A 27,572-nucleotide genomic window follows, 5' to 3' on the forward strand; every position below is an offset into this window, starting at 1 on the left:
GCAAAGGAGGCAAATTAAAGAGTTCTAGCTCCTGGGAATTCTCCTCTGCCCACTTCCATAGCAGAGAAGCTAGGTTCTGCTCTACTACAATGTAAGGTCTTTTAGGACAGGGAATTTTCTCTGTCTTATATTCACTGATATTCACCAAGTGCCAATGCGTCACACAGCAGATAATCAATAAACATTAAACATTAAACAACTGGATGTGATGCCTAGGCTGGAGGCAGGATGCAGATTACTCTGGTCTGTTGACTCCTAGGATTTTTGTCGACCTCAGTAGTTCACAAAGCAAGCATTTGAGGAGGATGGGCAATGTGAAATGGAAAAGAATAACCTTGAAAGGCAAAAAACTTCTTATTGCACAAGCTATTCTAGATCCATTTCCTGCCCTAACTCTAAATAGCTGGAGAGAGTTAATCTGTGCTCTTTGGGGTGAGGACTATTTCTTTTCTGTCAGCAGCCTAGCATGAATTATTGTAGGGACTCTTAAAAATGAAAGAAGAAATCTATGAATAAATTAAGGTGCTTTTGGTAATCTCGTTATCACATACCCTCTTTACATATTCCTTAGAGTTGTGACCATTAAGATCCCCCCAAAGATTCCATAGTCACTTGAGGTGTGCAGAGTAGATCATGTGGGTATTTTGTTTTAGTGCAAAGGCTAGACAACCTGGCTGCATGCCAAACTTTTGACTAAGCTGCATAGAGCATGAAGAGGACCTGCCAGGAGGAATTTGGGTAAGAAAACAAAGCAAAATAATATGCTTTTCTTTCTGCGGACTTAGCACCAGCCTAGGCAAGCCTTGGAGAGGGAGAATTTGAATGGGTCTTTGGCAGGACATGGACAACACAGCTCTGTTAGTGATTCAGGGGACCTGAGTAAAGCACCCCTGCATCTCAGCTTCCCCATCTGTAAGCTGAAGAGGCTGGACTAGATGATTCTTAACAGCCGTTTCAGCACTGACACTGCAGTGGATATCTATAAATTTTGCCTACCCAGTATACAGCCTTCCCTCTTTTTGGTAAGAGACTCCTTTCCTTTTGTTAGCTTATGTGGTCAGATGGGCTGATTGTACTGCTGAATTCAAGGTCGGGGCATGTGACCCAGGCCTGGATAATAGGGGAATCGGATCCCCCAGGTGATGACAGCCACCTGGGTCTGACCTGGCCAGAGCACTTCCTTTCCTTTAGCCACTGTGTTATGCATATGGGCATAGGCCCTAGATGCTCCAGTGTGTCTCCATTCTGAGACTTCCAACTGGTAAGGAAAAGAATGTCTATTTTTGCTAGGATTGCTGAAGAGGACAGGCTGTTGGTACCTATCCTGCCACTATCAGGGGAGAGCTTACTTGATAATGGAGCCAACACTGAAGAAAACAGAGCCAGGGAACAGAGGAGCAAGACTGGGTCCTGATCCCGATAACAACTGGAACCCCTGGATACAGCTATAGCTGAAATCAGTTACCTGAATACTTCTTAATTACAAGAGCCAATAAATTCTATCCCTCACTCATTCATTCAATTTAAGGTAGTTTGAGTTGTGTTCTCTATTGATTGTGACCAAAGGAGTTCTGAGCAACAGAGAAAGCTCTGTGTTGCTTGAAATCTCAGTAAGAAGAAGCCAGAAGCAAAAGACTACATGATATATGATTCCATGTATACAAAAGTTCAGAAAAGGCAAATCCATAGAAACAGAAAGTAGATTAGTAGATTGCTAGAAGCTGAGATGAATGGGAAGCAACTGCTAATGGGTACTGGGTTTCTTTTTGGAGTGATGAAAATGTTCTGAAATTAGACAGTGGTGATGGTTGCATGACCCTGTGAATATACTAATAACACTGAATTACATCCACCACTTCAAAATGTAGACTTATGGTATGTAAACTGTATCTCAATTAATAAAATAGAAAAAAATTAACTACAGCCATTGGAGAGCCTTCAGTGAGTGAACACGAGCACGTGATCCCCTCACTTTCCTTGCTGTGAAGGATAGAAGTTACCAAAACAAGAACTGCAGAATTGGAAAAAGCTTTATTTCAGGGAATTACAAAAGGTGGTGAAATACAGGGCAAATGGAGCACTAGTATAATCTGGCATGACACAGGATGGCCACTTGGTTTTGTTTTCTAACTACAAACACAAAAGAGGATCTCATTATTTAAGGTAAGACACAGTATGCATAAAACTACAGATCACTGGGCTAGAACCCTTCTTTTAATCTAGAGATTATGAAACTATTGTGAGACAACTAGTGTTAACACCCTTTGAGCTGTAGCATCCACTTGACACAAAGTTCCTTTGTTTCATTTACCAGATGACCAGGAATCATATACTAGTTTGGCTGCAACCATGTCTTCCACCGCCATTCCTGGAATGGACAGAAATTTGGTTTAACTTTTGTCAGAACAACTTTTCCCCAAACAGCCCAGGTCCCAGAACCAGCAGTTCCCTAATACAGTGCCCATCAGGGTAACAAGGACTAAGCACCCAGAGGTGAGTTCAGACTTGAAGAGTCTGTGAAGGGTAAAACAAGACAAGCAATGCTCACCAAAGTTCAGGGGGTCAGAAAACTTTCTGTAAACAGCCAGATAATAAATATTTAAGGCTTTGCATGCCAATTACTTGCAGTTACTCACCTTGGCTGTAGTACACGTGCGGCTTTAGACATCAGGTAAACAGATGAGCCTGACTGTGCTCCAGGAAAACTTTCTTTATGGACACTTTAGTTTGAATTTCTTATAATTTTTATGTGTCATGAAATATTCCTTTCCCTCCCAATCATTTGAAAATGTAGACACCATTTCATTGTGGGCTGTACGAAAACAGATGGTGGGTTGGGTTTGGCCCACGCTCTGTAGTTTGTTGGACCTTTGGTCCAGTCCAAACCCTAAGTCCTTCAGCAATTCCCCCTTCACCTTATAGTTTTGGGCAAATATTCTTAACCTTGAATGGGAATATGTTCTTAAAGGCAGGGGCTGGATTTTATTTTTGTAACTACCACTGTATACAGTATGGAGCTTGATACATAGTAGGTATTTAATATGCATCTGCTAGATGAAGGGATGTGCCAGTAAACCGACCCCCAAAAGTGAAAAAGTAAAAATTGCTCAGGACTGTAGATCAGGTTTCCAGTGCTGTGTCTCCTGAAGGGGGCCAGATGACCTCTGATCTGCTAAGGAACAATGAAACTCTTTCAGACTCAACTAGAACAGTGTGATGTCTCTGAACCAGGCTCTAGATAAAGCTTATACTGTGTTTGCCTGTCTTTCTATGCATGAAAAATTAAAAATATATTTAACAGATGGTAAGACATAGATATATTTTGACTGGCATGGGTGCTGGGTGGGCAGAGTACTCTTAATACTCTGTCAAGCGTTAACACTTTGGGTGCTTGATCATTAAAACATATGTAAGGTCTGGCTTGGAAGGAAAGTTATGACCAACCTAGATAGCATATTCAAAAGCAGAGACATTACTTTGCCAACAAAGGTTCATCTAGTCAAGGCTATGGTTTTTCCTGTGGTCATGTATGGATGTGAGAGTTGGACTGTGAAGAAGGCTGAGCGCCGAAGAATTGATGCTTTTGAACTGTGGTGTTGGAGAAGACTCTTGAGAGTCCCTTGGACTGCAAGGAGATCCAACCAGTCCATTCTGAAGTAGATTAATCCTGGGATTTCTTTGGAAGGAATGATGCTAAAGCTGAAACTCCAGTACTTTGGCTACCTCATGCAAAGAGTTGACTCATTGGAAAAGACTCTGATGCTGGGAGGGATTGGGGGCAGGAGGAGGAGGGGACGACAGAGGATGAGATGGCTGGATGGCATCACTGACTCAATGGACGTGAGTCTGGGCGAACTCCGGGAGTTGGTGATGGACAGGGAGGCCTGGCGTGCTGCGATTCATGGGGTCGCAAAGAGTTGGACACAACTGAGCGACTGAACTGAACTGAACTGAAGGTCTGGCAAGGGTGAGGGGCTCGGGCAGCAACTATTTACCAACCATTTTGAGAGTACTTCAATATTTTAGATGTAGGAGCTGAATATTAGCTCTGTTACCATATGTGTCCATTTCCTTAAAATGGGAGAGCTGGGCTGAGAGGCAAACCAGCCGAAGAAGGGAGCCCCTTCTTTGATGGGCTTCTGCCTGTGCTAACTCAAGGTGGTTATGGTGCTCCCCATTGAAGACCTTCTTAAATCAGCAAGCAGAAAGTTAGGGAAGGAGGGGGAAAAAAGGTCAGGCTATACTTCCTGTCTGGGTTGCCCTCATGTTGGGTCTCCCTGCTATTTATCTTAAGCTCCCTGTTTTTAAACACCTTTTTCTCCTGCCCCTCCACCTTTGAAGGATATCTTCCTCTGAGTTTCATTTAGATCAAAGTCTAAATGTTTTAATGCTGATGCTTGTTATGGGCAAATCATTTTATACACACATACCACTTAATTCTCACAAAAACTCTAGGTAACAGCTGGTGAGAAAACTGACTCAAAGAGGTGAGATCATTTGCCCAAGGATGCATGTCTAAGGAACAGCACAGAGGGGAATCCAACCCAGGACTACCCAGTTCCAGCGTTCACGGGCTTCACCACTATGCCAAGACGTAAATAATTGACCTAAGTGATAGCCTGCACAATGATTCAGTTACGGAGCCTGCTGACTCATTCCTCTTCCCACCAATGGGTAAACCTACCTGTGTTCTGGTTAAGTTTGTGCCCTGGGAGCAATGACTCTTACCCAGAGACTTGAACACGGTAGTTTTCTCACAGTGGGCTGGTTTCACTCCCTTCACCACTTCTCCCAGCTCAGCGAAGATCTCGGCCTGTCAAATGAACACATGCTGACCCAGGTCATGGAGTTAATATGGCTCAGGACCAGCTTCTGAAGCCAGGACAGGGTGTCCCTGACCTGGATAAGCGATAACTTAATAAAATGACCTTCTGTAAACTGAATGATGTCAGGGAGGAAGACTCTCCCTTAAATCTTTTTTGGGGATGAGAAGTGGGTTCATCTGCTTTTGTGATACCATGACTGCAGAAATACAAATCTGCAGCCAGGGGAATGTCCTGCCAGGACACTGTATCAGTGAAGAAACAGGCCTGTTCTTATCTGAACACTCATTTTGGCAGCCCCCTTCTTACTGCTATGCCCTGGTTATGAAAAAAAGGTCTGAAAGCAGTCAACACTAGTCCTGATTTGTTGGCCATACTGGGAAAGTTTCCAGAGGCTCCTATCTTCCAATCCTACTGGTTTACAGGACAGCCCAATCCAATGGAAAAGGCCATCAAGCTGATCTCTTAAGGCAAAGGGAACAGGAAAACACATGTCACCACATAATGGCCACATTACTTTAGAAGGGAATTAGAAAGGATGGAAAGATATTTGAGTTGTCACCCCACAAAGAGGTGGGAGTTACGGAGATCTGGAGCAGGCCAGAGAGAAGGGGGTATTAATGAAACCCTGGGGTCTGGATGAGGACAGTCAGACATCAGCAACAGAAGGAGGCTCACCCCTGACAAGAGGACATCTCCAGACTCTTTCAGGGCGGCCTCCTGGGAATCCACATACAGCACAGCCTGTTTCATGAGCTCGTCATCCAGCTCTCTCCAGTCTGGTCTGCTGGCGCCGATAGCTAAATGACAGCAAAAGAGACCCTGAGCCTTGAAGTAGTCACAGGGGATACTGCAGGCTCCAAAGAATGAAAGGGGAGGGGAAAAGGAAGTGACAGAGGACACGTGGGAACAACTGTGGAATGCCTCATTTCCCCAGGCCAACTCCCTCCCAAACAACAAGACTGAGTTCACTAATAAGAATGACACTTGGCATTTTCTCCTTTCCATTTCATGTCCATTCTCATTAATAAAAAAGTATTTTGAGGCAACTTAGCATTCATGTACTGTGTGCCTACTATCGCTGGGATGTTTCACACATACTATTTCAAGTCCTCACAAGTACATTACATGTCTGATTCCCATTTAAAAGGTACTCAAACTGAGGCTCAAAGAAGAGGTATGTGCCAAGGTTATATATCCAATAAGTGCATCTATGACTCTAAAAGAGCACATGCCTTTCATGCTTCTTCTGCTTATCAGGAGCAGCGACTTCCTTACACAAACCCTAAAACAGAGACATCACTTGGAGCTTATTAATACCCCACACTCCTCTATCTTCTGTCTGTCTGCTTGCTCTTCAGTCATTCCCATTCCTCATTCCCAACCACTTTTCTCACCTCATGAGAAAAAAAAGCCCAGTGTCAGGGTCACAGAGGAGCCCCAGTAAACAGGAAACTGGCTGCACCCCAGCACCAAGGTTTCACGTCCTTTCCAGAGCCCAGAACCATAATGATGAATCCAAGGAATCATGCCTCCTGGCACTGGGACATAGGATAATGCTGAGACTGAATCAAATACTTGCAGGACCAGGAAGGTAATGAAAATGAGAAGCATTGGTCAGAAGAACTGGATTAGAAATGGTGGAGACCTCAGTACAGAGAAGAAAGCAGGCCCTTCTAAAGAGGACACTATTCTGCTCAAGCAGAACACTTGCCATGTAAGAACGCAGGGCCACTCTTAGATAGCCCTCCCTCCGGCCTCCTGCTCCTTTTGTAAAAAGAGAAGCAGGAAATCTATTTGCATGTGTTATTTCTTGGTTTTCAGAACACTTAACACTCTATGGCCTAAACAAAACATATCTACTAGCTGGATCCAGCCCATGGCGGCCAGTCTTTGGAAACGGCTATAAAGCTTTATACATATATAAGGCAGCATTTGTAAGCCTTCTCTCACTGCCATCCAGTTTTCTCTACTTGTTCCCTCTCCTGTTGTTCTCCCACACTCTAATTGTCAAAGACAGTGATGCAAAATGTCCATCCTGAAGGTTGTTTGTGTGAGGAGTTCTATAGAACAGAAGCACCAACTAATGAAGCTTGTAAATAAATCATAAGCTGGTGGGAAAAACCCTAGCCTCTCAAGCCACCTCTTCTGATTGCACTTGTTCCCCCTAATTTGGAGCATGGTGAATTCTCAAAGGGTTGCATAAGGCCACTCAAGCCAATGGAGGTGGTCCAGGAAGCAAAGGGAGGGGCCTGACTCAGGCTGGGCTTTGGCCTTCCTTCAGTGGGGTTACATTGAGGAAGAGTCAGACACTGGCTGGTGGGATGCCGAGAAAGAATGAGGGGCATGCAGGGATGGGTGGAATTGGGCCTAACTCTCAGCCAAGTTGTAAAGTAAGTAAAATCCATTGTTGGTGTTTCCCTGTCAATTCCACTTGTAACATACTTTTCTTAAGTATATTTACTGCCTCTAAACACACAAACCAATTTTGTCTTTAGACCAGGGAAAGATACCAGACTCCTCAACTCAAAATCAAGTTAGCTCTTCCTAGAGAGACATTCGAAGTGTGAGAGGTATACAACATGAGGGAGATTCTCTGTTGCTATCTTTGAAGGTAGAGTGTCCACATGAAAAGAAATGTGGACAGCCTGCTGGAGCTGAGAGCAGCCCCGAGGAAACTTGCATCCTTGTCCTACAACACAAAGAACTGCCACAACCATGTGAGCTGGGGAGAAGACTCCAAGCTCTAGATGACATTGCAGCCTGGAAAACACCTTGCTTTCATCCTGCATGAGCAGAGGACTTAGCTAACCCATGTCTAGACTCCTAACCACAGAAATTAAGATAGCAAATATGTTCTACTTTAAGCTGGAAAAAAAAAGTTCAACTCAGTCTTATTGAAGATTCAGCTCTTGTCCATTTTATCCAGAACTGACTTCTCTTGAAGTTCCAAGTCCTTCTAGAAATGGTCTTACTGTTCGAGTCTGGCTTTATGAACAATAAGACCTATCCCCTGGATTCACATTTATAATATTGGTCCCATACAGGCTGAAACCTTCAATTTTCTATGGCCCATTCCTCAATCATACACTCACATATGATTGAACTTAACCTTTAGCTGGAACTATCTAGCTCATCTATTTGTTTATTGTCTACCTCCCTTCTCTAGAATGTAAACAGCAGGAAAGCAGTGACCTTGATGGCCGGTTTACTTTGGCTTCCCCAGCATGTAAAACAGTGCCTGCACCATGGTAAGGATTCAACACACATGTGTGAAAGAACAAATAATCATGATACTTGGTCCTTGCACATGTGTGCAGAGATCTTAGAGTTCACCCTGCGTGCCTGTCACTAAAACATGGGGCACTGGCCCCGTGTTTAAATTCTCTAGCCTTCAATTGCTTGCTAATCAGACTCCAGTTTTCTTACTAAAAGATAACATAGAGCATCATTCAAGATCTTAGGCTTTGAGGGTATATTGCCTCAGTTCAAATCCCAGCTTTGCCTCTAAAAACCTTTGACTTTGGGCAAGTTACTTAATCTTTCCATGCCTTGGTTTACCTACCATACAGGGGTCATGCTTACAATAGTTCCTACTTCATAAGGTTGTTTTCAAGATTCAGTGATACAGTACATAACAAAGAATTTAGAACAGCACCTGCTAGAGTAAATATTTAATACAGACCAGATCTTGCTATAACCCCCAGGGTCATCTAAGGATCTTCAGGAGCCCAAGGAACTCTTATGTTTAAAGTCCCAATTATCCTACCCCACATATGAAAAAGCATTCACATAAATGCATTTAGTCACATAAAATGTATTTTGTGCTGTAATTAAAAAAAATTAATTCCAAAGTGTTGGTAAGAACAAGTGAGTCATTTGGCTTTTGTAATTAAATTTCATGACATTTAAGAACTGAGTTATAATTGATCGTTTGCCATATTATACTTTATAAAATTTTAATTAAATTTATTAGTTTTGAGTTTGTGATTTTTGTTTCATACTTTGGAGTGCATACTGTTTCTTTAAGGTTCAAATGTTTCTGAGGCCAGTAAAAAGCTCAGGCATTCTGCATGAGTAAAACAACTCTGCAGATGCAGCCCCTTGGTCCAGTCAAGGGAGAGTCTGGCCACCCAGTGTTCATGGAGCCACTCTGCTTACCATTGATGTGAGCCCCAGGCTTCACCCATTCACCAAACAAAATGGGCTCTGTTGCCATGGTGACTGTGATGATCACATCTGCCCCTGTCACAGCCTCCTGGACCGATGAACAGATCCGCACTTCTCCTGGCACTGTGTTCACAAACTTCTCTGCATTTTCTTTGGTGCGGTTCCATATTCTCACCTTCATTCAGGGGAATAAAAGGGACATTGGTGCTGTGATTATTTGGCTGTTTACATTTCATCAAACCTAGGAGTTACAAAGAAAAGTTGAACTACTCTAGGGTTAAGGCTGCAGTTATTTAAATCATTCCTTACGGTGAATGAACATTTGTCTAGGCCAGATTTGAAAATGACCTTTCTCTACTCCATTTCCACGTCAGGAAGTGGGGAGGTTTTTTCTATTCTAGCTTGAGACACACAGCCTCCGTAGTGTAATAGCTATTATATAGCTTAGTGATTAGCAGAGCAAATTCTGGAGCTAGACAGGTTTAGAATCAAACGTTGCTCTGTCACTTACTGTTTCTGAAGCTATTTAACCTCATTCAGCCTAAGTTTACATGTGAAAGTGAAGTCGCTCAGTCGTGTCCGACTCTTTGCGACCCAGTGTACTATAGCCCACCAGGCTCCTCCGTCCATGGGATTCTCCAGGCAAGACTACTGGAGTGGGTTGCCATTTTCTTCTCCAGGGGATCTTCCCAACCCAGGGATCGAACCCAGGTCTCCCGCATTGCGAACAGATGCTTTAACCTCTGAGCCACCAGGGAAGCAATGCAAATCATAACTGACAAGGTCAGCATCAAACTCACAGTTTATGTTTGGGACTCTGTAAGGGAGTCATAACAGGTGTGAGATTAACAAACAGGATGTGCAGTGCTGTGCATGGGACAGCTTGATCTCTGAAGGATACGTAAGGAATTAAAAATTGGAAGGGTTTCAGGAGTAAATTGGGACTTACCTGATGGCTCAAATGGTAAAGAATCTGCCTGCAATGCAGGAGACCCAGGTTTGATCCCTGGGTTTGGAAGATCCCCTGGAGAAGGGAATGACTACTCTCTCTAGTATTCTTGTCTGGAGAAGTTCATGGACAGACGAGCCTTGTGGGCTAGAGTCCATGGGGTCACAAAGAGTTGGGCATGACTGAGCAACTAACACTTACTTACAGGAGTGAATGATGCAGCAGAGGAGAGGTCAAGAATAGTAGCTACAATTAGATTCCTGGGAAGTGCCTGCAGGGAGAGGGTGGTCACTGGCATCACCAGGAAGTGGGGACTTGCTAGCTTGTTTAATATATTTTAATGTCTGCGGTGGCAGTTGTCAGCCTTCAGTTGAAAATAAGGCCTAAAGAAGCCCTCATAAATAATGAGTATAGAAATAAATGTTATATGTGAATAAGTTCATTAATTAAGGTGAAAACAGTATAATAAGCCCAGTTATAAGAAAATGATTAACCACACTACTGTTCTTGATAGAAAACTATGAAATACTATACAAATATGAGGTAATCTGGAAAACTGATGTTACAACATTTGGTTAAAACTATTAAAACTATGATTAAAAGATTAATTATTAAAACTATATTATAAGAAGTTAATATTCAAAAAATACAAAGAACTTATAAAACTTAGTATAAAAATAAACAACCTTATTTAAAAATGGGCAAAGGTTCTCAATAAATATTTTTCCAAAGAAACTATTAAGTCCACCATTCACATCACTATTAAATTAGAAATCAACTACAAGGAAAAAATTGAAAAAAACACAAACAAGTGATGGCTAAACAATATGTTACTAAACAACCAATGGATCACTGAAGAAATCAAAGGGGAAGGAAAAAAGCACCTAGAGATAAATAAAAAATGAAAACATGATGATCCAAACCCTCTGGGATTCAGCAAAAGCAATTCCAAGAGGGAAATTTATAGCAATACAAGTTTACCTCAGAAAACAAGAAAAATATCAAATAAATAACCTAACCTTATACCTAAAGCAACTAGAGAAAGAGGAACAAACAAAACCCAAAGTTAGTAGAAGGAAATAAGTTGCAAAGATCAGAACATAAATTAAATAGAGACAAAGAAAACAACGGGAAATATCAATGAAACTAAAAGCTGGTTTTTTGGAAAGATAAACAAAATTGAGAAACCTTTAGCCAGACTTATTAAGAAAAAGAAGACTCAAAGTAATAAAATTAGAAATGAAAAAGAAGTCACAACTGACACCGCATAAATACAAAAGATCATAAGAGTACTACAAGCAACTATATGTTAATAAAATGGACAACCTATGAGAAGAGGACAAATCTCCCAAAACTGAATCAAAGAAGTAGAAAATATGAACAGATCAATCGCAAGCAATGAAATTGAAACCATGAGTAAAAAACTCCCAACAAACAAAAGTCCATAACCAGACAACTTTATGGGTGAATTTCATCAAACATTTAGAGAAAAGCTAACATGATCCCTCTGAAACTATTCCAAAAATTGCAGAGGAAAGAACACTCCCAAACTCATTCTATGAGGCTGTCATCACCTGATTCCAAAACCAGACAAAGATGCCACAAAACAAGAAATTATAGGCCAATATCACTGATGACCATACATGCAAAAGTACTCAACAAACTACTAGCAAACTGAACCCAATAATATATTAAAAGATCATACACCATGATCGAGCAGGACTGATCCCTGGGATGCAAGAAGTTTTCAACATTTGCAAATCAGTCAGTGTGATACACCACATTAACAAACTGAAGAGTGAAAACCATATGATCATCTTAGTAGATGCAGGAAAAGCTTTTAACAAAATTCAATACCCATTTATGATAAAAACTCTCCAAAAGTGAGCATAGAGAGAGCATACCTCAACCTAATAAAGGACATATATGACAAACCCACAGATAACCCAGTGTTGAAAAGCTGAAAGCAATATCTTCTAAGATCAAGAAGACAAGGATGTTTACTCTCACTACTTTTATTCAACATAGTTTTGGAAGTCCTAGCCATGGCAATCAGAGAAGAAAAAGAAGTAAAAGGAATCCAAGTAGGAAAAGAAGAGATAAAACTGTCACTGTTTGCAGATGATACAGAAAATCCTAAAGATGCTACAAGAAAACTATTCGAGCTCATCAATGAATTCAGTAAACTGCAGGATACAAAATTAACACACAGGAATCTATTGCATTTCTATGGGCTAACAACAAACGATCAGAAAGAGAAATTAAGGCAAAAATCCCATTTACCATCACATCAAAGGGAATAGAATATGTAGGTATAAACCTACCATAAGAGGCAAAGACCTGTACTCTACAAACTACAAGATGCTGATGAAATAAATAAAAGATGACACAAACAGATGGAAAGATATACCATGTTCTTGGATTAGAATAATCAGTATTGTTAAAATAACTATACTACCCAAGGTAATTTACAAATTACTCATGGCATTTTTCATAGAACTAGAACAAAAAATTTAAAAATTTGTATAGACACACCAAAGACCCTGAATATCCAAAGCAATCTTGAGAAAGAAAAATGGTGCTCAAGGAGTTAGGGTCACTGACTTTTGACTATACTACAGAACTACAGTAATCAAAACAGTAATGGTAATGGCTTAAAAACAGACATATAGATCAATGGAACAAGATAGACAGCCCAGAGATAAACGCATCCATCTATAATTGCTCTCTAGTGCAGGAGGTAAGATGATGCAATGGAGAAAAGACAGTGTCTTCAATAAGTGGTGCTGGGAAAACTGGACAGCTACATTTAAAAAATTAAATTAGAACACTTTCTAACATCACACACAAAAATAAACTAAAAATGAATTAAAACCTAAATGTAAGCTTAGACACTATAAAACTCTTAGAGGAAAACATTGGCAGGACACTCTTTGACATAAATCACAACAATAACTTTTTGGGTCTACTTCCTAGAGTAATGGAATTGAAAACAAAAAACAAATATGACCTAATTAAATTTAAAAGCTTTAGTATGGCAAAACAAACCATAACAAAATGAAAAGATAACCCACAGAATGGGTGAAAATATTGCCAAATGAAGTGACCAACAAGGGATTAATCTCCAAAATATTCAAACAGCTCATGCAGCTCAATTTAAAGAGAACCCTGTTAAAAAATGGGTAGAAGCTCTAAATAGACATTTCTTCAAAGAAGACATACAAATGGCCAAAAAGCATATGAAAAGATGCTCAACATCACTCATTGTTAGAGAAATGCAAATCAAAACTACAATGAGGTATCACTTCACACTAGTCAGAATGGCCATAATCAAAAAGTCCACAAACAACAAATGCTGGAGGAGTATGTGCAGAAAACGGAACCCTCCCACACAGTGGGAATGTAAACTGGCGAAGTCACTATAGAAAACAGTTTGGAAGTTCCTTAAAAAATTGAAAATAGAGCTACCATATGATCCAGGAATCCCACTCCTGGGCATATATCCAGAGAAAACCATAAATTGAAAAGATACATACACCCCAATGTTCACTATAGCACTATTTATAATAGCCAAGACATGGAAGCAACCTAAATGTCTATAGACAGATGAATGAACATAGAAGATGTGGTACATACATAAAATGGAATATTACTCAGCCATTAAAAGAATGAAATAATGCCATCTGCAGCAACATGGATGACCTATATATTACCATACTAAGTGAAGTAAATCAGAGAAAGACAAATATCATATGATACCACTTATATGTGGAATCTAAAAAAATGATACAAATGAGCTTATTTCAGAAACAGACTCAAAGACTTCAAAATCAAATTTATAGTTACCATAGGGCACAGGCTGAGGGTGAGGGATAAATTTGGAGGTTGGGATTAGCATATACACACTACTATATGTAAAGCAGATAATCAACGATGACCAACTATATTACATGGGAAACTTTACTCAATATTCTGTAATAATTTGTATGTGAAAAGAATCTGAAAAACAATATATATATATATATATATATATATATATATATATAAATCATGTTTCTGTATACTTAAAACTAACACAACATTGTGACTCAACTATACTCCAATAAGCAGCTCATACAGCTCAATATTAGGAAAACAAACAGCCCAATCAAAAAATGGACAGAAGACCTAAAGACACTTCTCCAAAGAAGACATACAGATGGCAAAGACAAAAGATGCTCAACATCACTAACTTTTAGAGAAATGCAAATCAAAACTACAATTAGGTATCACCTCATACCAGTCAAAATGGCCATCATCAAAAAATCTAAAATATAAATGCTGGAGAGGATGCAGAGAAAAGGGAACCCTCCTACACTGTTGGTGGGAATGTAAACTGATACAGCCATTATGGAGAGTCCTTTAAAATCTAGGAATAAAACTAGCATATGATCCAGCAACCCCACTACTGGGCATATACCTTGAGAAAAAAATAATCAAAAAGACACCTGTAGCCCAGTGTTAACAGCAGCACTGTTTACAATACCCAGGACCTGGAAGCAACCTAGATGTTCATCAATTGATGAATGCATAAAGAAGATGTGGTACATATATACAATGGAATATTACTCAGCCATAAAAACGAGCAAATTTGAATCAGATCAGTTCTAGTAAGGTGGATGAACCTAAATCCTGTTATAAAGAGTGAAGCATGTCAGAAAGAGAAAAACAAATATAGTATGTTAACACATATATATGGAATCTAGAAAAATGATGCTAATGAAACTATTTTCAGGGACGGAATGGAGATGCAGATATAGAGCATGGACTTGTGGACACTGTGTGGGAGGGAGAGAGTGGCATGAGTTGAGAAAGTAGCACCAACATACATAAAATATCAGGTGTAAGAAGAGCAGCTGGTGAGAGGTTGCTGTGTAGCACAGGGAGTCCAGTCTGGCTCTCTGTGATGACCTGGAAGGATGGGATGGGGGCAGGGGAGGGAGGCTAGGGAGAGAGGGGATGTATGTATAATTTACACTGTTATATGGCAGAAGCCAACATGAGATTGTAAACATTTTTTTAAATTTAAATAAAAAATAGAGAACAAAAAACTACCATATGATCCAGTAATTCCAGTTCTGGGTATTTATCTGAAGAAAACAAAACAGTAAGGCAAAAAGTGGTAGGTACCCCCATATTCACTGCAGCATTATTCACAATAACCAGGATATGGAAACAACCTGTGTCCATCAGTGAATAAATGGATAAAACAATTGTCATGTGTGTACACACACACACAAAATGAAATATTGTTCATCCATAAAAATAATGAAATTTTGTTAGCTGAGACAAAAATGTGTGGATCTTGAGGGTTTTTATGCTACGCAAAATAAGTCAGACAGAGAAAGGCAAATAGTATATGATCTCACTTATATGTGTAATCAAAAAAACCTCAAATGAATGAACAAAGAAAATAACTGAGAAACTAATATATACACACAGAGAACAAATATACATACACAAGAGAAATACATACACAAATATATATACATAAGAGAAACTCCTTGTGGTGATCACCGGAAGGGTGAGGGAGGAGCTGGGGATGAGTGAAATAGATGAAGGGCATTAAGAAGTACACACTTCTAGTTATAAAATAATTAAGTCATGGGGATCCAATGTGCAGCATAGAGAATACAGTCAATAATGCTATAATAACTTTGTATGGTGACAAAGGGTAACCAGATTTATCATGGTGACCATTTTGAAATGCCTATAAATATCCAATCACCATGATGTACACCTGAAATTCATATGATACTGTATGTCAATTATACCTTGGTGAAAAGCATAAAAAATCATAAAACTATGTTATGAAAAGCAGATGAGAGAAGACTAGAAATGTTAACTACTTGACTTTGAAAACAGATAAAAGGGGATTTTTCTTTTTTTTTCTTCCTTATATTTTCATTTCTCAAAGCAGAGGTACTGGTTCTCTCATAAAAAATCACACCTTAAATCTGCCCCACCCCTCTCACACACATAGAGAAAAAATCAAATATAAGCAGTATCAAGTGTATCAAAAATAACAGGAAGCGTGAGCCAGGCAGAATGGGGAAAAGTGGACTGATGTCTAGGCTTTGAAGGGGCACGCTGTGGCCTCCTGCTCTCCAGACCTCATTGTCAGTTCCTGGATTCCTAATCCTTGAACACTTAAGGACCCCAGATTCTGCTAAGAGAAGCAACAGAAAGGGGCCAAAAGAAAAACTGCATGTATGCCATGGATATAATACAATCCTTTAAGTAACTGCATAGGCTCTGTGTACCTAGGTGTACTCTACAAACTGAGAAACTGGAAGAAGTGACTCAGGCTTTTCCCCCAACTCTTCATCTCCAATGGGACTTTCACACAAGTCATTAAAAGAATGGTCTAGATGGTTGTACTCCCAACCTGACAATTTCAGCATAACTTACATTTTAACAAAGGAGTACAGAGAAATGTCACTGCCTCTTCCTCCCCACATCCCCCACCTCCCTCCCTGGACTTACCTCCTTAAAGAAGAACTGTTCTGTGAAGATCTCATAATGGCTGTAAGCCTGGACCCCAGCTCCAAGGATACACAACACTTCACTGTTGGGAGGTTTCAAAAACTATTTGAGAGAAAGGAGATAGAAAAGATCAAGAGAGACTCTTGAAGTCAGGAGAAGATCAAGTACAGTTTGAGAATCAGGGGACCTTTATTCAAAACCTCTCAGGCAATCAAGGAGATGTCATTTTGTATTTTTTTTCCACTCTGTATGGTGCGGGAGGGAGAGAAAAGCCTTAACTGGGTACATAATATATACCAATGCTCAACCTTCACGATCTCTTTTAGTCCAGACAATTGACCCCATGCGCTAGATGCTCCCAGTTATCCTCTTCTTACAGATAAAGAAATTGAGGTCCAAAGAAGTTATGTAACTTGCTCAGAGCCCTGTAATTATTAAATGGCACAGTAGGGCTCCAACACCTCATCTTTCATTCTCCAATGCCCACATGCTTTCTCCTGTGCTACCCCATCTCAGGGACATGATAAACCAACCTACTTCTCAGAGCTGTGAGTTGCTTTTGGAATCCATGAATCCTTGTGAACCTAGGTTCTCAAGCTATATTTGCTGTGCCTACTCTCTGTGGATCCTGTCTCAGCCTCTGTCTTCCTTTAAAGAGGAATGTAGAGATGGCATTTATGGGACCTCCTCAGGGTATGTGTGTGTCTTTATTTGGGGGTGAGGTTGTATGATCAGCTCTCCAGTAAAGTCTTTCTGACCTCTCTGATAGAATTTACCACTTCATAGCACTTGTTTGTTTACAAATTTATTTTCCTGTACTTGTATGTAAGTTCCATTAAAACAGAAACAGTCTTATTTGCACAGAATTGGCACATATCTACTCTTACCTATGAGAAATAGAGCAGGGTTTCTTGACCTCAGCACTACTGATATTTGGGCTGGATAATTCTTTGTTGGCAGGGTTTGGGTAGTTGGCAGGTGGGAGGGCTGTACTGTGCACTGAAGGATGCTTGGCAGCATCCCTGGCCTCTGTCCATTAGCACCCCCTATGCCCTCAGTGGAGAGTGAAAAAGTTGGCTTAAAGCTCAACATTCAGAAAATGAAGATCATGGCATCCGGTCCCATCACTTCATGGGAAATAGATGGAGAAACAGTGGAAACAGTGTCAGACTTATTTTGGGGGGCTCCAAAATCACTGCAGATGGTGACTACAGCCATGAAATTAAAAGACGCTTACTCCTTGGAAGGAAAATTATGACCAACCTAGATAGCATATTGAAAAGCAGAGACATTACTTTGCCAACAAAGGTTCGTCTAGTCAAGGCTATGGTTTTTCCTGTGGTCACGTATGGATGTGAGAGTTGGACTGTGAAGAAGGCTGAGCGCCGAAAACTGATGCTTTTGAACTGTGGTGTTGGAGAAGACTCTTGAGAGTCCCTTGGACTGCAAGGAGATCCAACCAGTCCATTCTGAAGGAGATCAGCCCTGGGATTTCTTTGGAAGCAATGATGCTAAAGCTGAAACTCCAGTACTTTGGCCACCTCATGCAAAGAATTGACTCATTGGAAAAGACTCTGATGCTGGGAGGGATTGGGGGCAGGAGGAGAAGGGGATGACAGAGGATGAGATGGCTGGATGGCATCACTGACTTGATGGACGTGAGTCTCAGTGAACTCCGGGGGTTGGTGATGGACAGGGAGGCATGCTGCGATTCATGGGGTCGCAAAGAGTGGGACATGACTGAGCAACTGAAATGAATGACTGAAATGAATGCCCTCAGCTGTGACAACCAAAAATGTCTTCAAACATTGCTAATTGTCTCTGGGGCAGTTGGTCTCTGGAAACAGTTGGTCTTAACTGTTTCCAGTTACGAACTACTGGCATTGAGAAAGGACATCACTTGCTCTCAAATCATCCATGTTAAATAAGACTGTCTTCTGTCTTTTCTCTACTTCATTTAATAAAAGTTGATCTTGATCTGCTCTGTATCAATAATTACCATTATTGAGATTCTGGAGTGCAACCTTAAAAACAAAAGTGTTTTTAATCATTAATCACTAGCAAAAAGGAGTCTCAAATATTAGCAGATGATTAGAGATTCTCTCTCCTGCAGCTGCACAGGAGAGATACCATTTTCTGCCATCAACTATAGTTCAAAGAAACTTGATTTGAAAAGGTTTCCAAATGACAATAACTTATGTTCCCACTCAGTAAGGAGAATTAGGTAATTTTTCTTTAACTAAATAATTTTTTTTTCTGTTCTCAGTTAATATAAATCTATTCTTGGAAGTACATGTGGGCTTCAGAAATTGTTGCAGTTTCCTGTTAAAGTAACCTTTAACCTCTGAGAGTAAATCTGTAATTCTGCTTGCTTGTCCTGCTTGACACGTTCCTGCCCTGATAATAATGTTATAACTGTCATCTCTTTTCCTAAATGGTATAACATTTATGATATTTATTAAATCATAATAGGATTGGTGCCACTTCATTCTTTTCCTAGAGCATACAGATAATTAAAAACATATATATGAATCTGCTATGTTTCTTAAAGAGTTTGAAAGACTATGTTTCATTTGCATTCACAAGGCCTTGCGTGGTCTGGCCCTCTGGTCAGCCCAGCTTCCCCACTCTGGACATACTCTCTGCACCTCTGGTCTTTCAGGCAAGAAGCCTCCTTGCTGCTCCCCAAGCACACACGCCTTTATCAACCACAGGGCTTTGCTCTCCACAGGTTCTTTCCTTTGCCTGGAGTAGTTTCCCTTCTGCTCCTCACAAGTAAATCCTATATTATTCTAATGCAAGCTCAGCTATTTTGGATCTCAGTTCCAAATCGAAAAAGGAGTACATCAAGGCTGTGTATTGTCACCCTCCTTATTTAACTTATATGCAGAGTGAAATGCTGGGCTGGATGAAGCACAAGCTGGAATCAAGATTGCCGAGAGAAATATCAACAACCTCAGATATGCAGATGACACCACCCTTATGGCAGAAAGTGAAGAAGAACTGAAAAGCCTCTTGATGAAAGTGAAAGAGGAGTGAAAAAGTTGGCTTAAAACTCAACATTCAGAAAACTAAGATCATGGCATCTGGGCCCATTACTTCATGGCAAATAGATGGGGAAACAATGGAAACAGGGACAGACTTTATTTTCTTGGGTGCCAAAATCACTGCAGATGGTGACTGCAGCCATGAAATTAAAATGACGCTTGCTCTTTGGAAGAAAAGCTATGACCAACCTAGACAGCCTATTAAAAAGCAGAGACATTACCTTGCCAACAAAGGTCCGTCTAGTCAAGGCTATGGTTTTTCCAGTGGTCATATATGGATGTGAGAATTGGACTATAAAGAAAACTGAGAGCCGAAGAATTGATGCTTTTGAGCTGTGGTGCTGAAGAAAACTCTTGAGAGTCCCTTGGACTGCAAGGAGATCCAACTAGTCCATCGTAAAGGAAATTGGTCCTGAATGTTCATTGGAAGGACTGATGTTGAAGCTGAAGCTCCAATACTTTGGCCACCTGATGTGAAGAACTGACTCATTTGAAAAGACCCTGATGCTGGGAAAGATTTAAGGCAGGAGGAGAAAGGGACAACAGAGGATGAGATGGTTGGATGGCATCACCGACTCAATGGACATGAGTTTGAGTAGGCTCCGGGAGTTGGTGATGGACAGGGAAGCCTGGTGTGCTGCAGTCCATGGGGTTGCAAAGAGTCAGACACGACTGAGCAACTGAACTAAACTGAAGTGAAGCTCAGCTAACTCTCACAAAAGAAATGAAAGTCTCTCAGTTGTGTCTGACTCTGTGACCTCATGGACCATACAGTCCATGGAATTCTCCAGGCAAGAATACTGGAGTGGGTAACTGTCCCTTTCTTGAGGGAATTGTCCCAATCCAGGGATAGAACCCAAGTCTCCCTCATTGCAGGCGGATTCTTCACCAGCTGAGCCACAAGGGAAGCCCATAAGCCTTGGCAAATCCCACAGCCTGGAGCAAGACACTCCCCCCACCCCACTTTTTGTTTTGCTCCCCTTTCATTCAATGTATCTGTCAGGACTGTAGTTTTCACATTAACTGGTGCAATCTTTAGATTAATATCTATCTCCCCAAATGTACTCTGTGCTCCGTGACTTCAGGTTCTGTATTTGGTTTTAGTCACCATTCTATGTCCCATGCTGAGCACAGGACCTGGTGCCTGGTGGGCACTTAGGTATTTGCTGAATAATTGCATGTCAAGAATAAACCCTGATACGCATTGTCACCCTGAGAAAGCATGCCAGAGTCCTCAACTCAGGATATGTGCAACCCAGACGCAAAGTTACAGTGTCCATCAAACCCAAGAACTTCCTAATACTTGTCCTTCTCCCGAAAGCCCTAAATAAAATAGAAGTGATGGAAAAGAAAACATTCTACCCCTATAGCACAAAAAGTAAAATAAATCCTTGCTCCTTATTGAAATAGCTCAACCGAGTCCCTAGGAAAAAAGTGGTGTAGTTTAAGCCTAAGCTCTGAAGCATCAACTCAATGATTCTTAACATTTCTTGGAGTGCATATTTTTATCCATTCAAAAAGCACAGTGTAACTGAGAGCTGGGTCTAGAAGAATTAACCTGGTTGATCATCAGAATTAACTAGAAAGCATAAGAAACTAAAACACTTTGGCCTTACATTCAGAGATTTCAATTCAATTTTTTGAATTAAAAAAAAAATTTCCAGAGGCTGCTGCTGCATAGCCTGGGCTGGAAACTATTGACCTGGGACAAGAAGACCTATAGCTACCTGTGCTATCTGACTTCAGGAAATCTTAGTCTCCATTTCTTTCTGCACAAAATGAGGCCAGTAATTCTTGCTCTGCCTTCCTCACACAAACCCCAAAATAAGTTGAGACAATGGGTTGAAAATTATTTTGGAAAAAATCAAAGTCCTTTTCAAATATAGGGCAATATTGTTAGAGTCCCTCTAAGTTACCAGGGAACATACCTCAGAGTCCCTTGATTACTTTAATCTGAGTTGAGTCTGGATATAATTAAACAAACAAAAAACAGTTCCTCAAGGTACATACTGTAGTCTAATCCCTTGCTACATAATTGCCAGATTTAGCCCCACATTCTTCCCTTATCATCATGTGTTTGCTATTGCTACTGCTAAGTCATTTCAGTCATGTCCGACTCTGTGCGACCCCATAGATGGTAGCCCACCAGACTCCCCCGTCCCTGGGATTCTCCAGGCAAGAACACTGGAGTGGTTTGCCATTTCCTTCTCCAATGCATGAAAGTGAAAAGTGAAAGTGAAGTCACTCAGTCGTATCCGACTCTTAGCGACCCCATGGACTGCAGCCTACCAGGCTCCTCCATCCATGGGGTTTTCCAGGCAAGAGTACTGGAGTGGGATGCCATTGCCTTCCCCATCATCATGTGTTTAGAAGACCATAAAACACTCACAATCTGAACATCTGGTCTTTGCTGCTCCAACCCTCCACTGGACCCCACGTTTCCTTTCTGCTTAGGCCTCATAAGTCAGCACTCCCAGATCTTTAATGTAAAAGATTCCAGACTCTAACTGTTCCTATCCATACCTCTTCTTTTTCACCCTAACCTCTAAAAATACTGTTCTTCTTGTAGGATGCCCTTGCACTGCTTAGAAACATTATCACCTGTATCACTTGTCATTCCTTTTGCTCCTACCCTCCTCCTGTTTCAGTCACTCACTTTTTTTTCAGTCTTTACTCAAATGTCACCTCAGTGAGGTCTTTCCTTGATAATTTTAAATGCCACTGCTTCCCAATACCCTCGATTCTGCTTTATTTTCATCCTTCTAACTGGTGGTGTGGGTGGTGGTTTAGGAGCAAACCCTAGCCTATTATTAAACTCAAAAAGGGTTTGTTGTTGGTTACTTTTTTTTTAAGCAAATCATACTATGAATTTCACTTTTTATTTTATTGTCTCACCAGCCCTGTGTATATCACCCTCTGTTTTGTTCACTACCACATCTCTGACATTTAGAACAGTGCCTGATACATGATAGGATCTGAATGAATACATTTTTCTGGCTCGGATATGTTGTCCCCTCTGCTTTTAGTGTAGTCCTGACCCTGGCCTATGGGGCAACCACACTGATTTGCCAGGAACAGTGTGGATCAGGGGCAGGAAAGCAGTCTGGGAGTCAAGAGGTTAAGTTTTAAATTCCTGCTCTGCCACTTATTAGCTGTGTGATCCTGATCAACTTGCAAAACCTCTGTGAGTCATATTTCCTATACTTGGCAAAAGGAGATAATCATCAAGGCTGGTGTGATGATCGGAAAGAGCACATGTAAGGTACCCAGAATCTTGGGCTCATTATGGTAGCCAATCATTTCGTGAATCACTGTGCTCATCTGATATCCTACATTTGGCATATGGTATTTCATCTATGCCCATAGAAAATAAAAATGTTCCTCACTTCTACTTAGACCTTCAAATTTGAGCTACTCAATTCCACCCACCAGCTTGCACTAATCTTACCTTGGTGGCAATGGCAGACACTGCAGCTGTTCTCTTTGCAGTTATGACATTTCCATCCATGACCTTGGAGGAAAGGAGAGACAGTGAGCAAGGGGCACCTGGATTCACCACTTAAGCAGAGAGAAGATGCTCTAAAAGAGTTAGCCCTAGAAGCATTGTGTGTGTGTGTATGTGTGTGTGTGGGTTCAGTTGTGTCTGACTCCTTGCGACCCCATGGACTGTAGCCCACTAGACTCCTCTGTCTATGGGATTTTCCAGGCAGGAATATTGGCTGGAGTGGGTTGCCATTTCCTATTCTGGGAAATCTTCCTGATCCAGGGATCAAACCTGTGTCTCTTGCATCTCTGTGTCTCTTGCATATTGGCAGGTGGATCTTTAACCACTAGTACCTGGGAAGCACCAGAAAGCATCATAATAGTCTGCAAGGAGAGTGTTTTGCCTGGAACCAATTCCTCCACTTATAAGAAATGTAACTTTGAACAAATATCTTAATCTATAAGTACTTTGTTTTTCTACCTGTACAAACAAAGATAATGGCAACCATTCAGAGGGTCTTTGTGAGGTTTAAAAGCATTGGCAAAAATGAAGACATTTAACATGTGGCCAGCCCTCAAGAAATGCCCATTTGCTTTATTTGCCCCAGGATTCTCAAAGTAAGTCACCTGACATCTGTGCAAGGGCCCTGAAACTCTACCTCAGTGGCTCTCAACTCCTCCTGCAGACGTGGGTAGGTTTGTGAAGATACTGATGCTCAGATATATCCTTAGGCTAACTGAATCTGGATCACTAGGGATAGGACCCAGATGACATTGTTTTTAAAATCTCCCCAGGTGGTTCTGAATTATACCTGGCTAGTAATAACCACCATCCTTTGTTCTGCTGGCCTCTGTTTATATTATTCATCTCAATTGATCCTCATCAAGTAAGTAGCAGTATTCTCATTTTATGGACAAGGAAGTGAACTGCTTGGCTATCAGTCAGATTCAGGAAGAATTTCAGGCCTTGTCATTTAGTTCCAAAGCCTGAGGTGGTACCAATTTCCTGTGTAAGCACTCTTGGTAAGTAGTATGGATGCCATTTCCATTGAGTGAGCAGAAGTTGTCAAGAACTAAATACTCTTTTCAGAGGAGTAATACATAGCCAGCTTCCTTGGGGAGCCTGAAATTCTGAGAAAATTTTAGAGGAAAGTTGTCAGAATTGAATGAGATCAATTTCTCCTGACTGGCACATAATAAGCGCCCAGTAAGTGGCAATTAGAAAGGCAGAGGAGCATAGTCTACTATGCTAAGACAGTATAGGCCCTGGGCTCACACAGAGTAGGTATGAAGTCCATCAATGCTCCTGTTAGCTATGTAAACTTGGCAATGTTTGGCATAGTTGCTCTTTGACTCAATTTTCTCATGTACAAAATGGGGTAATAAAATTACCTCACAGAGTGGTTTTAAGAATTAAAAGCATTAATACATATGAAGTATTTAGAACAGTGTCTGACATACACAAAGTAATTCACAAATACAGACCACTACTATTTTTTTGATATTATCATTAAATGCTAAAACAGGTCACTGTGTACCCCTTAGAAAAAACTCCCAGGTATTAGAGAGCGCCCAGGTATAGGACAAGATCACTACAAGAATGACAAGATCATTACTTCCGCAAGTTCACACACTAGAAGCAGCAGTGGTCTCTGATGCTGGGTTACATCCTCAGGCAGTCCTAGAAACAGATACACAGTCACAAGTAATCTGCACAGTCACTGGCATCCAGTCATTCAGAGAGGGGCATAGGTGGTTACATTCAATACTCCCCCTTGCCTAAATTCTGAGCCTAGCTTTGTGCACAGGGGCCCCCACTAAACTCCTGGGCAGGGAGTTGCTCACCGCCAGAAGGGAGCCATTGCTCGGCTGGAAGAGTAGCACGGTAGCCTGATGAGAGGGGACAGTGGAGGTGCTGCTGTGGCCCTCGTAGAAGGTGACCAGCTTGGTGGTCAGGGCGTCCTCTGCTGCACTGTAGGCAGGCATGACCCCCAGGAACCTAGAAGAAGAGAGGGAGCAACTTGAACCCCTTCCCGTCGATGCTGAGACATCCTGTCAAGTCCCTATGTCCCTTTCTTTCTCTTTCCCCACTCATTGCCCTACTGGCCTTCTCCCTCCTTTGTCCCCATTCCTCTGCCGTTGCCTTTAGCAGTGTTCAGAGTAAGTTCGAGTCCGCCTCTGGATGAGAAAAACCATCCCAGTTCTGCCACTTACTAGCTGCCATAACCTTGGGTCATTCGCTTCACCTCTTGAGTCTTCGGTTTTTCCATCAGCAAATAGCTGCATCAATAGCCACGTACAACATATGGAGTGTGTTGAATGAAACCAGATAACGGCTTTAAAGCGCCCACAGTGGGTTGCACAAATTAGGTGAAAGGTGTTAGTAGGGATTAGGGAAGCCCTCCTTTCTTTTCTCCTGCTGCTTCCCTTCTCACCCCTCCCCTTCCTCCTTTCCAGTTTCTCCAGCCCCGGACCCGGCCTTCCTCACTTACCCCCTGTGCTTGGCTACTGGCACCACGGTGCGCACAGGCTGCACGACTCCTCCGTCGGGGCCGCTGGAGAAGTTGGCCAGAGCGGTCTCCAGAGGCGCGATGAGCAGGCTGGAGCTGCGGAGGTGGTCCTGTACATCAGCCGCGCTCAGGAACACCGGCCTCGAGCTCATGTCGCCGCCGGACTTCTAACCTCAGAGCGCTCACGGTGATCCGCGTTTCTAGTGCTGTGCTCTAAATGAGAGCCGGGGAAAGCTGGGAGCGCTGCCGCCTACAGGTCACCGCCCAGCTCGGAGGGCGGAGCAAAGCCGTTTTCCTCCCACCTCCATCTGCAGGATTGCGAGAGTTGGGTCCGCTCCAGTCGCGGTTTCCCCTAGGTTGGAGTTGAGGCAGCGGGCGGGCTTGGAGTTGGTATCCTTGGGTCCGCTTTCTCAATTCCTGTAGTTAGCTGTGGTCACATTCCTTGCAAAACGTGTTAGTTTGGCTCCCCACTTATTTCTTAAATTATTGCCTACATCTTAGGAGGTCTTGGATGTAAGGCGATAGAAGGTTATTAAAAACCATTTTCCTTTCAATTCTGTCTCCATCTGGAGTCCCTTATCCCAAATTCCTTCCCACTCCCATTCCCATTCCCACCCCCAGTTGCCTGCCTGTTGCACAGTTTTCTCTTGGGGTTAACTAATTCAACTAATTAAGTCACCTTTAGAAAAGGGGACAGTTCCCAGGACAAGACATAGTGACCTTATTTACAAATTGCTTAATGCATCAGATGTCATATCAGCAGAGGAGTTGGGATCCGCCCTTGAAGTGAGACTCCAAAACTCTACTCCTAACCATTAGGCTACATTGGCAGAGAGGGTGGAAGAGGGCATTTCGAGCCAGGTGAAACCCAGGAGTGGAAGGAATGTTGTCTCCTTGAGAACAGTATCTCGTAAGATCGGAACCAGGAACTAGTTCTATCTAGGAGCACCAGGCATAAGACTGGGATGCTTCTTGAAGTCAAGAGGCTAAGGAGGGTGATTCTTTGGAAGGGAATTACATGGTTAAAGAGATTAAATATTTAGAAAGATGGGTCTTATGCCAATACAGAGGATGAAACAAATAAGCAGGAGTGTAGCTTGGGATACAGGCAAGGAGACTCCAGTGCTTAAGTTGTGCTCCCTTGATATTTTCATTGGGAGCTCCCTAGGGCATTTCTTAGGAAATGGCCACATCATAATGAAAGACAGTGTAGTAAGTGTCAAAATATGTATCAGTGAAGTAATAAATTGTATAAAATGTGCTTGGCACAATGCTTGGCACAGACTTGTTATTGTTTAGTTGCTCAGTCATGTCCAATTCTTTAGCGACTCCATTGGTTGGGAAGATCCCCTGGAGAAGGAAATGGCGACCCACTCCAGTATTATTGCCTGAAAAATCCCATGGATGGAAGAGCCTGGTGGGTTACATAGTCCATGGGGTTGCAAAAGAGTTGGATGTGACTGAATGGCTAAACCACAACAGCAAGGACTGTTGACCACCAGGCTCCTCTGTCCATGAGATTTTCCAGGCAAGATTACTAGAGTGAATTGTCATTTCTTTCTTGAGGGGATCTTCCCAACCCAGGGATTGAACCCTCGTCTCCTGCACTGCGTACAGATTCCTTACTGCTGAGCCACTGGGCAAGTCCCCATTCCATAAAATTGTATCAATGAAATAATAAATCATATGTAATATACTGAGGGCTTCCCAGGTTGCACAGTGATAAAGAGTCTGCCTGCTAACATAGGAGACACAAGAGACGTGGGTTCTATCCCTGAGTGGGTAAGATGCCTTGGAGTAGGAAATGGTAAACTACTCCGGTAGTCTCACCTGGAAAACCCCATGGACAGAGGAGCCTGGCAGGCTGCAGTCCATAGGGTCACAAAGAGTCAAGTGCCACTGAGTGCATGCACACACACATGTAATGTGCTTAGCACAGTGCTTGGTACAGAGTAGCCACATAATACATGAAAACCTCTATTATCATTACAAAAAAAAAGATGAGGTTGTGGTCGGGAAAAGCTTATTTTAATTACACAATTCTGTTTCTTCAGTTCACCATCTC

The 27,572-nt window shown here is 41.7% G+C and overlaps 2 protein-coding genes across 5 annotated transcripts in view; both read right to left on the minus strand.

The window, feature by feature from the left end:
* Window positions 1-27,572, minus strand: part of ZP2 (zona pellucida glycoprotein 2) — a 159,051-nt gene that overhangs the window by 50,545 nt on the left and 80,934 nt on the right. The gene's annotated exons all lie outside the window — the stretch shown is intronic.
* On the minus strand, window positions 2,013-25,934 carry CRYM (crystallin mu). 3 transcript variants are annotated; one of them, XM_055562804.1, is made up of 8 exons: window positions 25,490-25,934; window positions 24,843-24,996; window positions 22,963-23,025; window positions 16,468-16,569; window positions 8,985-9,168; window positions 5,502-5,623; window positions 4,685-4,813; window positions 2,013-2,368 (listed from the first exon to the last, which is right to left on the minus strand). In XM_055562804.1, the coding sequence occupies exons 1-8, from the start codon at window positions 25,657-25,659 to the stop codon at window positions 2,333-2,335; spliced, it is 960 nt and encodes a 319-aa protein (XP_055418779.1). In that variant the 5' UTR covers window positions 25,660-25,934; the 3' UTR covers window positions 2,013-2,332. The 3 variants fall into 3 exon arrangements, with proteins under 3 accessions (XP_055418779.1, XP_055418780.1, XP_055418781.1); XM_055562805.1 differs by having other exon boundaries at window positions 4,729-4,813; window positions 25,490-25,928; XM_055562806.1 differs by lacking the exon at window positions 25,490-25,934 and adding an exon at window positions 25,212-25,311.

Source organism: Bubalus kerabau, chromosome 23 (assembly GCF_029407905.1).
Source record: "Bubalus kerabau isolate K-KA32 ecotype Philippines breed swamp buffalo chromosome 23, PCC_UOA_SB_1v2, whole genome shotgun sequence".
NCBI classification, from domain to species: Eukaryota; Metazoa; Chordata; class Mammalia; order Artiodactyla; family Bovidae; genus Bubalus; species Bubalus kerabau.